The 13,815-nt window shown below is 37.5% G+C and overlaps 2 protein-coding genes across 3 annotated transcripts in view; one reads left to right on the plus strand and one right to left on the minus strand.

Annotated features, from left to right (window-relative positions):
- The window catches only part of LOC113665330 (potassium channel subfamily K member 15), an 8,283-nt gene extending 4,908 nt beyond the window's left edge, over nt 1-3,375 (plus strand). The window contains exon 3 of one of the 2 annotated variants that reach the window (XM_027181009.2): nt 1-2,108. This exon is cut by the window's left edge and continues 58 nt beyond it. In XM_027181009.2, the coding sequence (XP_027036810.2) occupies nt 1-637 (637 nt within the window). In that variant the 3' untranslated portion in view covers nt 638-2,108. The other variant, XM_089202097.1, reaches the window with a different exon arrangement.
- On the minus strand, nt 1,902-13,169 carry LOC113665331 (voltage-gated purine nucleotide uniporter SLC17A9). Its single transcript, XM_027181010.2, has 10 exons — nt 12,549-13,169; nt 10,783-11,002; nt 9,837-9,936; nt 8,206-8,436; nt 7,649-7,745; nt 6,654-6,741; nt 5,524-5,558; nt 4,905-5,076; nt 3,987-4,016; nt 1,902-3,494 (listed from the first exon to the last, which is right to left on the minus strand). Exons 1-10 carry the CDS (start codon nt 12,753-12,755, stop codon nt 3,355-3,357), a joined length of 1,320 nt encoding a protein of 439 aa, XP_027036811.2. The 5' UTR covers nt 12,756-13,169; the 3' UTR covers nt 1,902-3,354.
- Between the last annotated feature and the right edge of the window lie 646 nt (nt 13,170-13,815).

A 13,815-nucleotide genomic window follows, 5' to 3' on the forward strand; every position in this document is an offset into this window, starting at 1 on the left:
CCTGCTTGGGATTCCTCTAAATCTGGTCGTGCTTAAGACAGTCGGTGAACGAATTAATCAATACATCTACAACACTATAAAACATGTCGAGAAAAAATACCGCAAACGGAGGCACCCCTCCCATGTGGGGATCAAAGCTGCGGTGGTTTCGTTCCTAATGATGGTAGCAGTCCTTCTTGTGGGTGGAGCTTCTGACATGATCTTTGACGGTTGGACATTTTTTGATGGGGTTTATTTCAATTTCATCGCCTACAGCACAATTGGGTTTGGTGATCTTTTTCCTCGGGTGGAGGAGTCGTCGAAACTGGACAAACTTAGTCTGGGTGAAAACGGCAAGCGTTTGTTTGCTTCTTTTGTAATGATGACATTTACGATCTTGGGATTATCAGTGACTTCGACTGTCATTTGCTCAATTTTGAACGCGATTGACGAAATGTCACACGTGCCCGCGACCTGGAGGACTAAATCTACAGACTCCAATAAGGATCCTGGCTCAGTCAAGTTAAGAAGCTTAAATAAGAAAATAAGCAAAGAGAAGATGGAGATAGATAAACAAGAACTGAACGAAAAGAGCGACAAAAATCTACCACATGAACAATTTGGTGAAGTAAGCCACTTTCCAAAGAGTTTTTGTTGAGAGTTAACGTTTAGAAGAGTGGATTTCAAGTGAGTCAGGCTTGGAGCAGTCCCTCCTTATCGACGAAGTCTGTTGCGCATGGAAAATAAAATCAGTTAAAAGAGACATTGATGTTAGCGCGCCACGTGGAGCTCTGGGTAGGAGGCGCACGAAAAGTAGGCCTAACTCCCAGAGTTCTGCCCGTACATAATTGTCTTTTTCCACTCATTTTTTGCACTCGCACGACGTATTTAACCGAAAAGGGAGTACTACTCTTCGTCTACAAGCAATGAAAATAACTCAGTTATCCAGGATTTTTACCACTCAAAAGTTCCTTTACATAACAGTAACAGAATTAGTTTTCATTGGAGAGAAGTGTTTGGGCTGTGCCCGGTATAACGGTTTTCATTTAGTCTTGTACTTTGCCTTCAAATACTGAAGTCATAACACGTTTTAACTGATATTCAATTGTTTAGTTTTCAAGAAAAATACCTGATTGTATTCAAAAACTGCGGACAGAGGTGTTATAAGCCTGCGCAAAGAAACAATTTTCGTAAGTCTTGGAATAAGGAAACTTAAGCAGAGACATTTTTAAACAAGGTCAGAGACTAGAGCAGGAGAAAGCTACAGCAGCTTGTGCACCTTGTCAACAGTGAATGACCAGTAAACTGGAGGGGCTTTGTTTTAGCATAACGTCCTAAATGAAACATATGTGGCAGATTCCGAAAATAGGAGCTTCGTCCCTTCCTCTGCCGCACGTATACATCTCACTCTCCAGAATGTAACCTAGCACTGCACTGGAGCACAATTAAAATCTGGAGATAATGATATAACCGCGAGGATTGCTGGATGTGCTTTTCAGGATGGCCTGAGGGCAAGTTGGAGGAAAGCCATCGTGGTCATTACTCTCAGTTTACAGTGATATAAACCAACAGTTATCGCTCCAGAACAGCAAGTTTTGGGTTTTGTTTGTTTTGCGCTCGATAACCAACTGCTAGTCAGAAAATGAGTTGACGCACCTCTCGCGGGGAATAAAGAACGAACTGGAGAGACCGACTCTCAAAACAAGCGTAATGTAGTTTGCCTTTTTACGAAACTGAAAAGCGCAAGGTAAAGAAGAGGGCAAGGTGCGCGCGTGGAAAGTTTGCACGTCTCTCGTCATTCGTGTACTCCTCGCGATCACTTCGCCCGCCTGAAAAACGTAAAAAGGCGCTTGTGTATCGCAACTGGAGTCTATGTTTACATATGACAATAATAGACACCAGACATAGACACATAAGCCAGATGTGTTGATTAATTTTTTGTTAATGAGTGCTACGGGTCCGGACTTTGAATTGCAATATCTACAACACTTAAACTAACAACTTTTTAGCGTCAAAAAGTATCAATGCAAATAATGATTCTAAGATGTATACGTATCATGTACATTTGGCCAGAGTTAAATTAGGTAGCTGTTATTAAAGGATATAATATTAAATCTACTACAAGATTTTAGTCCCAGCTTTTCGGCGAAGTCCGTCGCGCAAGTCAAATAAAGTCTGTGAAAAAGAAAAACAAATTGAAGTGCGCTGCAAGGAACTCTGGAAGTAAGGCACACACAAAAAAAGTGCGCCTCACTCCGTGCGGCGCGCTACCATTTTTTTCTTACATCTACGCGCAGACTTCGCCGAAAGAACCGCTCGTAGTCTAACAGGACTAAAAATGAAAAATTAAATACGCCCACCGAAAAAAACCCCCTAGCTTTCCGAATTAAAAGGTAATGTGGTACTATCTAGCGAGTTGATCACGTAAATTGGCCCCCTAAAGAGTTTCGAGCGACAAAGGGCGAACGCTCGAAACATCAGCTTTGAAATGATTTACGGTGGCCAATTTACGCTATCAACTCAGTCGATGACCCTAAATTACCTCATTATACTCTCTCACCGACGCAGCACCACAGTTTCTTTAGAAACTTACCCCCTTTTTCCGAATTACATTTCGTGGGAAAAAAGAAAACATATGACAGTGGTTGGGGATGAATGAGATGAACTCACTCACACATGAAAAGAAACCAATTGAGCAACATCCTCTTTGGTCATATTTCTACGTCAGTTCGACTAAAGCGAGTTTAATTTTTCTTGTGCGCTGCAGCCTTCTTAGGAAATGGGCCCAATTTTATAAGCATCTAATTTGGTTCTAATCTCCCGAACACACAGCACCCTAAACAGTCCTCAGAGCGGGAATAATTGTGGAAGGAAAGATGGCACATTTGCAGTTATAACATAGCTACATTCGTACACGCGCTTTGATTGGCTAATATTTTATGAAAAAGAAATGGATGGCTCATAGAGATGGTTCAGGCTGACGTCATTGCAATCTTATCAGTTCAGATGGAGCAACTTTTTCAGCGTGAAAAATGTTTCGCTATGTTATAAAAGCAATGGACAATGTCTAGGCAATCAGAGCGCAATATCTAGCTCATCCAATTCGGGATGTACGCGGATAGTTGGGAGAACACAAAGGTAGCATAAGATATGCTCAAGACGCCGCTACCTTCATGCTCTTCCAACTATCCGCGTACATTCCGAATTGGATGAGCGCACGCTAGACATTGTCCATTCCTTACTTAAAAAATTCTGCTCAATTGCTGCTCTGTTTTCTTCCGCTCATCCTGTAAATGGCTTTGCTTCAAGGTCACTGAAAGTACCTCTTTAGGCTTGGCTTATATGGAGAATATTCTTTGAACAATTTCAGTTGTTCTACACTATTTTCTTTGCAGTTCCTCTTATCAGAAACACCGAAGCACCCAAGATGAGTACTAAAGCGTTTAATTTAAATATATAGTCCCATCTGTGACCAACTTCTAAAAGGTAACCTGTGAGAAGGGGGCCAACAATTCCTGTAAAAAAAAACAAAACTTAACAGAGAAGAATAGGATAATTGAAGGCAGAGACAGAAGCACATCGAATTACCCAATTATAATGTCTTGTGCTTGTTTTGTTTAAGGTCCGAATGGAACACAATACTCCACCCAAAAAGCTTGAGACATTTAGGTAAAGACCAAGTCACAAGCGATTTCAGCCTTACATGTAAGGCTGGATTATAGCAATGAAAATATTAAAATCAGAAAGTTAAGGGTTTGAATGTGTAATATAATGCAACAGGATGACGATGATCTAGTGTGAAAAACAACTGAGGCAAAGATCATGAAAAAGAAAGGTCTTGGAAAGAGGAAGTTCACAGCAAACACATACACCCTTTGGATCTGAAGATAGTGCCTGGTCAGGTTCTAGCAGGATTCAGTCCCATAGCATTCCTGTGTCATTGGTGTTTTTTGTTTGGGGTCAAATCAACAGAGGTAATTTAGCAAATTTCTGTCCATGCAACCCACCTGAAAATGCACCTGCTGAGTTCATTATTCCTAGAGATAAAAAAGAAAAAGCAAAAAAGTGAACAAAAAGATTTAAAGAATTCATGATCACATTTCTCTTGGGTGTAGAGCTTTGGAACTAACAACAATTCCTCTGACCCCACTGCAGGAAACCAGTCATATTTCTCCCCTAAGAGGACTTGTGTCATTTCCCTTTTCCTTTCCCTCACACAATTTATAAGTTTAACTTCACTAAATTTAGCATCACTTCATTCAATTGGAATTTTAAAAATCTAAATTCAATTTGTTTATCAAGCATACTTTGAGAATACAAATTAGACTTTGGTCAAAGAAACAAAGTTGTTCAAATGAACATTTTCTTTCACCAATTATCATTGGCATTACATTATTACATAAAAATAGCCCTACATTTGCCAAAATTCCTTCCAACAATTTTCAGTGACCGGCTGTTATTTCCAGTACTGTCTTGCCTTTAGTGTTTGGTTTCAAGAGTTTTGAACCCTTTAACCTTTTAACCCCCAGGAGTGATTAACATGTAACTTCTCCCTATAATATCCATTCCATATCCAGCACAGAGATGATGAGAATTCTCAAACTTATCAGGTACAGGTTGTTGTCTTAATCTAACACCAAATTCTCATAACTAAGTTACAGGTAAATGTGTAGCAGCTAGAAGGAAAATTAACAATCAGATCTTGGGAGTTAAAGGGTTAAAACTGAAATTGATCAATAACCTATTCCTCTTGAAAATGGGATACATAGATACATGCTCGTGATTGTTATTGGTGTAACCCATAAAGCAGAGAGTACAAGGCAGGATCCTTCCACTTCTGAATAAAAAATAAGCAACTTAAATTTAACTAAAAAAATTCTCCCATCTCTGACACCCAATAAAACCCAGCAAACAAAGCTACTTACCAAAGAGTGTCCCAGCAAACTTTGGAGACATATCTTGGGGTGCGACAGGAGTGCCTGCATTACCTAATGCATTCATACTCATGGCCATCATCATGCAAAAAATAGCCTGACTAAAGTTGGATGACTTGGTAATAAGAATCATGAAAAGTGCCCCACCACACATTGAAAGAGTCTGTAAAAAAAAAGCATTAAAATTGCACTTTAGCAACAATAAATAGATAAGTAACAGGAGAAATAACAAACCTCACAATAATAATTATATGAAGAATCACTTTAATAATAATGATCCAATGCTCTATCTGGTGTGGTAGGAGACGTTACTTGCCACGCACATAAGGCCAGTTAGGCACTCAGTCTGTGGACAGCTTTTGAACAACTTTTGACCATTTGATTTGAATTTCTTTTAACATAACGATAACAATGATGACAAAAATTATAGAAGTTAGTGTAATAGAAGCACAGATGGAATCTGTGCAAATGACCAGTATATCATATTACAGAACCAAGATTGCAATAATGAAAATAAATAACATATAGTTTTCTTCACTCTTGTACTTTTCAGTGAATAGCTTTTATTAAGAACATTAAAAAACAGAAAACATTAAAAACAGAAAATTACCTGAAAGAATTTCCTGACAAAAGTAACTGATGATCCTGCAGAATTGACAAAGCAGGAATAGTAAGAAGATAGAGGATCGAATTAATTTCAATGCTTCTGCCATGTTCTTTGAAAAAGACTGCTAAAACCTTGCTACCCTGTATGCTTACTGATCATCTTTCACACAATGGAATATTTCAGCCATCATCTGCTAATTAAAGAGTAGGTGAAGAGGGTCCAGGGGAAAAAATTCTAATTGACATGAGATAAAAGGCACCACTCTCCAACCAAATTCTCCTTTATTCCCTTATAAAACAAAGGAAGGATGGAGTAGATCTTGCACAAGAAACAAATCACTTAAAGTAATCAACTCCATGCTGCCTTTCAAATGCAAACTTTAAGTGGAAAGCCTATCACACACATAGGGTGTGTATCTTAACTAACTCCCATCCAAGAAAAGATCTGAGATTGCAAACCCCTGCTCTCCAGTTGGTTAACATTGATTTTGAAACTTTACCTTAGTTGGTTGTTGACTGGTGAAACTTTGTTAGGGAAGTAGATGCCAAATTCACATGAAATTTTGAAGGCTGGTTAAGGAACATTTATCAACAATCTATGCATCCAATTACAATTTCGGGCCATAAAAGGAATGAACTGGAAAGTTCTGAATTTGTTCAAGGATCAATCATGGGAGTGAAAGGTTAAACAGGAAGTATTCTACAGATAACACAATTTTTGTCTTTACCATTGAAATTATATATTAAAATTTATTAGTACTTATGTTTTAAGCTTCTCAACAAAACTGTAATTAAAAATTATCTTTGATGCTAGTAATCCAGCTGTGGATACCACAATTTACAACACAGGTAAATTACATGGCTACGCACACAAAACCACAATAAATAGTTCATAAACAGCTGTTGTTCTGTTTCTAACAAAAACAAAAACAAAAAAAATGAATGCCCTTTCCCATAGCCCCTGATTCAAACACGTCACCTTAAGATAAACAGAGAGGACGAGGCATTTGGAAAGTTAAGAACTGTGTGGAAACTTTCATTAAACAGAACAACACATAAAATGCTTCTGCTAACTACTATATGGCATTAACCAAAAGATTTCATAACAGTTCAATGAGTGATTTAATAACTAACCTTTTCTAATCATGCTATCTGCTACATGTCCAACAAACAGAGCCACTGGGAAGTATAGCAACCATGGAAGGACATTAAATATCCATTTCTACAGGAGGGATCAGCAACAGGTTTATAGTTATTGTTTGTACATCAATTTCCTTCAAGGGACCTACAGCACCCAATTCCACCATCTGTCTCAGTTGGCAGAAGGGACCTTAAGCAGTCAGGAGGGCAACATCAAGGAAAACAGCAATTCAAATTAAATTTTTAATTTTAGTAAGAATTTTTCAAAACAGCTGGATCTCTTTATCACCTCTGGCAGTGCCACACCTCAAATTTAGCACATCATTACACCATATGTGATTAATGTTGAATTCTAAATAGGAACTTGAATAATTTGCCATCAGGGTTTCTGTTCTCAGACCATGAAAATTTTGGAGATTTTGTGTTGTTGTTTTGTAGAGGACAGCTGATAAATATACAAAAGTTTAAAAAGCATGTGCTGAGCTATTGTTCTGGCCATTACATTTATTATTTTTTTACATCCTTGTTGCAGTCACTGTCATGTTTCATTTAAAGTCCGTTATGGCGACTGACTGATATTTGGGAGGCAGCAGTTTAAAAAATTTATTGTTTGACATACATTATTTCTTATATCTTCACTTCGTGGGTTTATTATGAACCAACAGTATGACCAACTCTCAGTTGGCTTGTTACCTCAGTTGGCAGAGCACTGCACCAGTATCGCAGAGGTCATGGGTTCAAATCCTGTACAGACCTGAATTTTTTTCAGGTCTTATTTTCTCTACCACTTAAGTAGTGTTCATTAATGCTAAGATCGCTTTCAAATTCATTATTTTTCATCTAAGGTACCCACTGTACATGCAGTACAGGACAGTTGTCACAGACAAGATATGGTGTGACTCACAAGGTTAAAAACTCACAAATAACCAAGTTTTTTCTCAACTGCTTTTTTTTAAGGGGGATGGAGAGGTAAAATTAAGTGAAGATACCTCATTTCCAGGAAAACGCTCCTCAAAAAACATGGGAAGCCATGCAAACACATTCCAGAATGCACAGCCTTGACAGAAATGTGAAACAACCAGAGCCCTGAAAAGAAAAATTGGTAAAAGGGTAACAGGTAAGAGAGAATTTGCAACCTCATATTTGTTAGGTCTGCAAGTAATTTATGAGTTCATGTTAGTACATAAAAAAAGGAATAAGTAGAAAGAAAGACATGTAAACAATTAAAACTAGAAAGAAATGTTAATACTGACAATAAAAAAGGTTAACAATAAAATCACAACAATAACAACAACAAAAACACCAACATTCCAATAATAATGAAAGATAAAGAAAATTGAGCCTAAGAGTAACATTGGATCATGTTGTCTGATCAACAATCTGATGATGACTTTCACTACGGTTGTTGAAACATTTGGCACCACAACTGATAACAGTCCTTCTCAAGCTACACACACATGGACAAATAAACCACACAATCATATAATCATGATGATGACAATGATAATGAGAATGATGACACTGATGATAGTGACAGCATACAAACCAGACAGCTGGATTTCTTCCAAATGTCTCCCAGGGAACATTGAGTAGGTGTGCCCGTTCAGAACTGCTTGGTTCAACCATTTTGATGCTTCCAAGTTCAAATTCTGGTAAAACTAAATAATATCTCCAAAGACAGGCCCATAACAATGCCATTAGACCATGAAAAATAAAGACGCTATGCCAACCCATGTAAGAGAGGAATAATGAGCCAACACTGCCCATGAACAATGTGCTATGGAAAAAAAGAACATGAAACATCATTATCCCTTTCCATTTCACAATATAGTTTCAGGTTTAAACTTAAAGAGAAGGAAAACACCAGTTGTACATCTATCACCTCACTCAGTAGTAATTCTCTTCCATTTGCAACAAAAATGCTCATTTGTCATTTGAACTAAGGCAGAGGGAATTCTTAGATCTACCATGCCCTTTGTTATAACATAGAAAGTACCCTGTCCTAGGTTTTGCAAGGCTACCAGTACCGGTAGTTGTTGGAACAGATTGCCAAGAGGAGTCAAAAATAATTATAACATAGCTAGTAAATTTGTCAAATTAAATTCAATTGCATGAGCATGCTTCATATTCCTATTGTGCACGCTCATGACATCAGCAAACAAATCCCTCAAGAAAAAAAATTTTCTACGCAATTTTTTACTTTGGGATTTTACTACAAACATGGAAAGTTGTGAGCCAGTTGATGAGGAAGAACTGCCTACTTTTTCTCTGGGAATGGAGTTTTTAACCCCCCCCCCCCAAAAAAAAATGAAAAGAAAAAGAAAACAAAGAACAAGCATGGCTGGTGTCATCCCATTTCGTAACTCTGAGTGAGTCCAAGTTGGAAAATATAAATATAAATGTTATAAAACAATTGGTTTATACGTCAGCGGTGCGTTCATCAAGATATGAAGCACTTGGGAAGTTTGGAGAGCACTCAAGAAGTAGCCTCAAGCAACTCTTATGCATTTTTGTTCTCTCCAAAACTTCCTGCGTGCTTCATATCTCGATGAACATACACTAACATATGAACCAATTGTTAAGTGGTAAGATTTTTGTAATAACTCAGGTAAGCAGGTTGATAAACAGTCTTAAAAGTGGCAGTATTGAAGGTGATTTCCAAACATCTTAAATACTGTTTAGCATCTTGAAACCTGATCAAAGTCATGCTTTCATATCATATTTTACTGGAGGAAATAAAATTATGATTATGCTTCTCCTTCAACCCTTTCAAGTGACCAGCATTAAATTTCTCCTCACAATATCACACCCGAATCAAACATTCTGGTCATGAGAACAAAGGTAATGACCACCAACAAGAGGAAGTCTTGATTTTTAAACAAATTCTCCTTGTCAGCACCATAGAAAATGTTTAGAGAACAGTATGGAGAATATGTATACTGATGTTATATATTAGGGGCTGATAATATTTTCAAGATTAACTACAGTTTAAAATGATTTAAAATTAAAACAACTTCAGCCTAATTTGATCTGTATTTCCTTTGGTATTTCCTTGTCAAATAACCTTATTTCTGTACCTCAAGAGAAGGAGATATATAAGTCAAATGAATTTGTCGACATTCTTACCTTAAAATTAATTTTCTTTGTTAAGTATGTATAGCATATTTCTTAACTTACCCTACAGGTCCACCAGCAAATATTGTACTTGTTAAAAATGTTCTATCCTTTATTGGAATTCTCTTAGCAATTATGTTTGTAAGTGAGGGATAATGTAAACCTAAAATTGAAAGAAAGATATTTAAGAACGGTAAGAATCAGCAACTATCAATCTGTGTCATTTTCATGTAAACACAGTCAACTCTCTTGTAGGTGGAAACCCTTGGGGATTGGAAAAAGTACCTGTTAGTGGAACTGTCCACCTATAAGAATTATTCCTATATTCATATACCACAGAAAAATAGGGTGTATGTCTGCTTACAGGAGAGTGTTATGTTGGACTCTTGTTAGTTTCCTACAGACAAAAGGATATTTGACAAAACTGATCCCTGTTGCTGTGTCAAAGGTTTTATATTTGTTGATTCACAAATTCAAAAGAAATTTTATGGCAAACCATCAACAAAATCTTGGAAATATCTTCAGATTCCGTGCTCTGATGCTCTACCACCGAGCCACAGAGAGCATGGTCTTTTATGAAGTTCATATGACATGCATCCTGCATACTGCTAGGATCAGCAATGTTGATAGCATAATGTTTGTCGATAGAAATAGGAGAGATGGTAAGTTTCGAGCTTGGTAAAGAGATAGAGAAAGATGTTTTTTTGTCTTGTCATGAGCATAGGACAAAGAAAAAAATTCTGTTTCCCCATGGATTCTTCACTAATTAATTAAGTCAACTTTTCTTGTCAGTAAGGACCTACAGTAGGGTGTTTACATAATAAACAAATAATACATGGCCACTTGTAGATGTGGAATTTCTATTTTGTGTTTGCTATGCTCATTCATGAGATATTGTGTTGAATGCTTGAAGAAAAATTCCCTATCTATATACCACCCACCCATATACTTCTCTCTACTTATTATATTATTATCAAGATTCAAGATTCAATACAATTTCATCACAAACCTTGGGATAAACCAGTGCACATTCTAGCAGCAAATATAATCACGGTAGGAGAGAAGAAAAGTATTGGTGACACTGTTATAAAAGGAACAGCCAATGTTAATAAAGACCAGACAATTGCAGCAATTCCTAATATTACTTCTCCACCATATTTGTCACTTAAATATCCGCCAATGATCTGTGCAGGCATGTATCCCCAAAAGAAGGCAGACATAACTGCTCCCTGGAAAAGAAATAAAATAACTGAATGTTTCAGGCATAAAGAAAAAGATTGGTTGCACAGAAAGTTGAAGTTTCTGTCTAAACCTTCCTGTATGCACAGCTCCTCATTTCTACATGACATCAGTACAGAACTAAGGGCCCATACTCACTGACAAAAATTTGATTACTTAGCAAACATTTTGGTTGTTTGTAAATAGCAGTGATTATTTTGGTCATGCTAAATCTTATCAAAGCTCTTCAAACTTGAAATACCCCATAGTCATACCACAAACTTCAAAACTGTAAGGAGCAGAGATTTATGGAGAAAAATATTGCTGACTTCCTAAGAACCCAGTCACACTAGTACAAATTCAAATGTTTCCAATTTTTTCACAAGGGAAGAATTGACACAACTTTTGCAATTTTCAAATTTTACTCCTGGTTCATCACACTGATAAAGCTAAACCCTACTAATGGGCTGATACGTTGATCACAAACCCACCTTGCTCTCTAGATAAACAAAAAATCTTATGAGAATTGTTAGGCAAGAGTATAATGTGAAGTTTATATGAAATAATTCATATTTGTACTGCGGTTGTAGATGAAAGTGAAATGTGATCATCGCAGTAAATTTTCCAATTTAAGCAATTGGAAAGAAGAAGCCTGAAAAAAATCAGGGCTTCAACGGGATTCGAACCCGTGACCTTGGAAAATTTACTGCGATGATCACATTTCACTTTCATCTACAACCGCAGTACAAATATGAATTATTTCATATAAACTTCACATCATTTCACTGCACAGGAAGATATGAATTCAATAAATTGACCTCGCTCCCAATGTGTGGCTTCATAGCTCAGTTGGTAGAGCATCGCACCGGTATCGCGGAGGTCACGGGTTCGAATCCCGTTGAAGCCCTGATTTTTTTCAGGCTTCTTCTTTCCAATTGCTTAAATTGGAAAATTTACTGCGATGATCACATTTCACTTTCAAGAGTATAATGTTAACATGTTTTCTAATCTTTGTGGTCTTTTGTTTTTGAATCACAAAAAACTACATAGACTTGATGGTACACTATTTGCTGGCTTTCTGCTTGAAGCATTTTTTGTGAACAGGGGGCCACACCTACTTCAGGCTACTTGTTGAAAGATTTACATCAAACTCAAACAAAATAAGCCCTAAGGTAACCAGGCACTTAAGGTTGTCAAAAATTTGCTCTTGCCAAGGGTAAATCAAAGACAATAATTAATGTGTTACACAGAAAATTTACACAGAGAATAGTTCGAGTATGGCTGGGCAAACAAAAACTTGCGTTTAAATAGATGTAAGGAATATACAAGACATCAATAACAAAACAAAAGTTGAGGTTGACTTTCAGTCGGATGCGACTTTTTCCATCTTCTTTTCTGTAAGATTCAAGCCGTTTCGGGCCATCGACTGTTGAGATTTCTCCCTACTGTTTTTAGGTAAACAAATTAAACGAGAAACTAATAATTTGTTTAAATTAAATAACCTAATACAGCCACTTAAATACACACAGTTCTACTCATGGACACGGCAGGACTTACATCGATCTCTTTGTCCCAGTTTAATTCAGAGCTCATGGCTGCCATACACAAAGGTACAGCTGATCTGGCAGCGTACAGTAATAGTGTACCACAAAACATGGCCACAATCCAGTACTTTCGCTGTTCCTCCGGCCACTGGAAACCCGCATCTCCTTTAGATTTTTCGTTCATGTCGATTTTCAACCGTATTGGCTCCGAGGTAGTCATTCGTTAAATTAAATTTCCTTGGGATAACTAGTAAATATCACCTCCTTTCGATATCTGTGGATGAACTACAAGTCTGGGTGTGTTAATGTGACAGTCTTAGGCGATCAATGAAATTTTGCTGAAGGAGCGAGGCTGTATATCCACCTTCGAGCCACACACGAATTTTTTCCAACCGTTACGACATTGCTTGTTTCATGGTTGCTCTCGCTGAGTAGACTCGTCTTGTTGTAGTTAATGAGCCCAACTACCAAGTAAGTGAAAAGCTTGATAATCGACCCGAGTATCTTAAGGCTACCAAAAATACCAAATTGTCACAAATTCATTCGGTAAACTATGCTAGACGCCACGTTTTATGCCGATACGGGAGTCTAAAAGACGCATGTAACCAGGCCTGGTATATGGTTACAGCAGTTCGTGACTTAGTTCGTTCTCAACTTAAGAAATATACTGCAACACCTGCTGATGATTAGAATTTCTGTCGTTTTTCATCTCTGAGGGCCCTCTAAATAATATATGACACATTAACTTCATTTCACAACGTTTACTACTTTTCATCAGAAAGAGAGAGAGGTGGTGAGGGGGGCATTCCGTCTCAACTCCTACAACGAAAAAGTCAAGAAAGACAGAGGTAATATAACCTGGTCATAAAGTCACACCAGAGGAGGCTTCGAACTACCTAGATACATCAATATATCATACAAAAAAATATTTTGTTCTTTAAGGCCGTTCTATTGGATCTCACAAGACGACTTGCCACTTCCAAAACCTGGAGTTGCGCGACATCGTATAGAGCGGGAGCTAACAGGTTGCGAATTTTCGTATTCTTTTTTTTAAGTTTTCCATATATATTATTGGCTTCTTGCGAGGCTTTCGATTTTTTTTTACTAAGTTTTGCTTATCCCTAGTTTCATTTTTCTGTGAAAAACCGCCGTATCAATATAGGCTCAGTCGCAGTCTTTGACGGGTCTCCGGCCCTCGTTGTTTCGTTGCGCCCGCAGACTTGTCCAAAAACGTGCTGCGGCTAGTTCTCGGCTGGAGACTGAACCAAATGGCGACTTTT

Source organism: Pocillopora damicornis, chromosome 3 (assembly GCF_964200805.1).
Source record: "Pocillopora damicornis chromosome 3, jaPocDami1.2, whole genome shotgun sequence".
NCBI classification, from domain to species: Eukaryota; Metazoa; Cnidaria; class Anthozoa; order Scleractinia; family Pocilloporidae; genus Pocillopora; species Pocillopora damicornis.

What these genes read in the sequence shown, in the direction of transcription:
- LOC113665331 (XM_027181010.2), bottom strand. Translation starts at nt 12,755, where the DNA reads ATGACTACCTCGGAGCCAATACGGTTGAAAATCGACATGAACGAAAAA. An exon ending in ACTGGGACAAAGAGATCGAT is followed by an intron (nt 11,003 to 12,548) that starts GTAAGTCCTGCC and finishes TTTCTTTTCCAG; the next exon opens with GGAGCAGTTATGTCTGCCTT. An exon ending in AGCGTTTTCCTGGAAATGAG is followed by an intron (nt 6,742 to 7,648) that starts GTATCTTCACTT and finishes TCCCTCCTGTAG; the next exon opens with AAATGGATATTTAATGTCCT.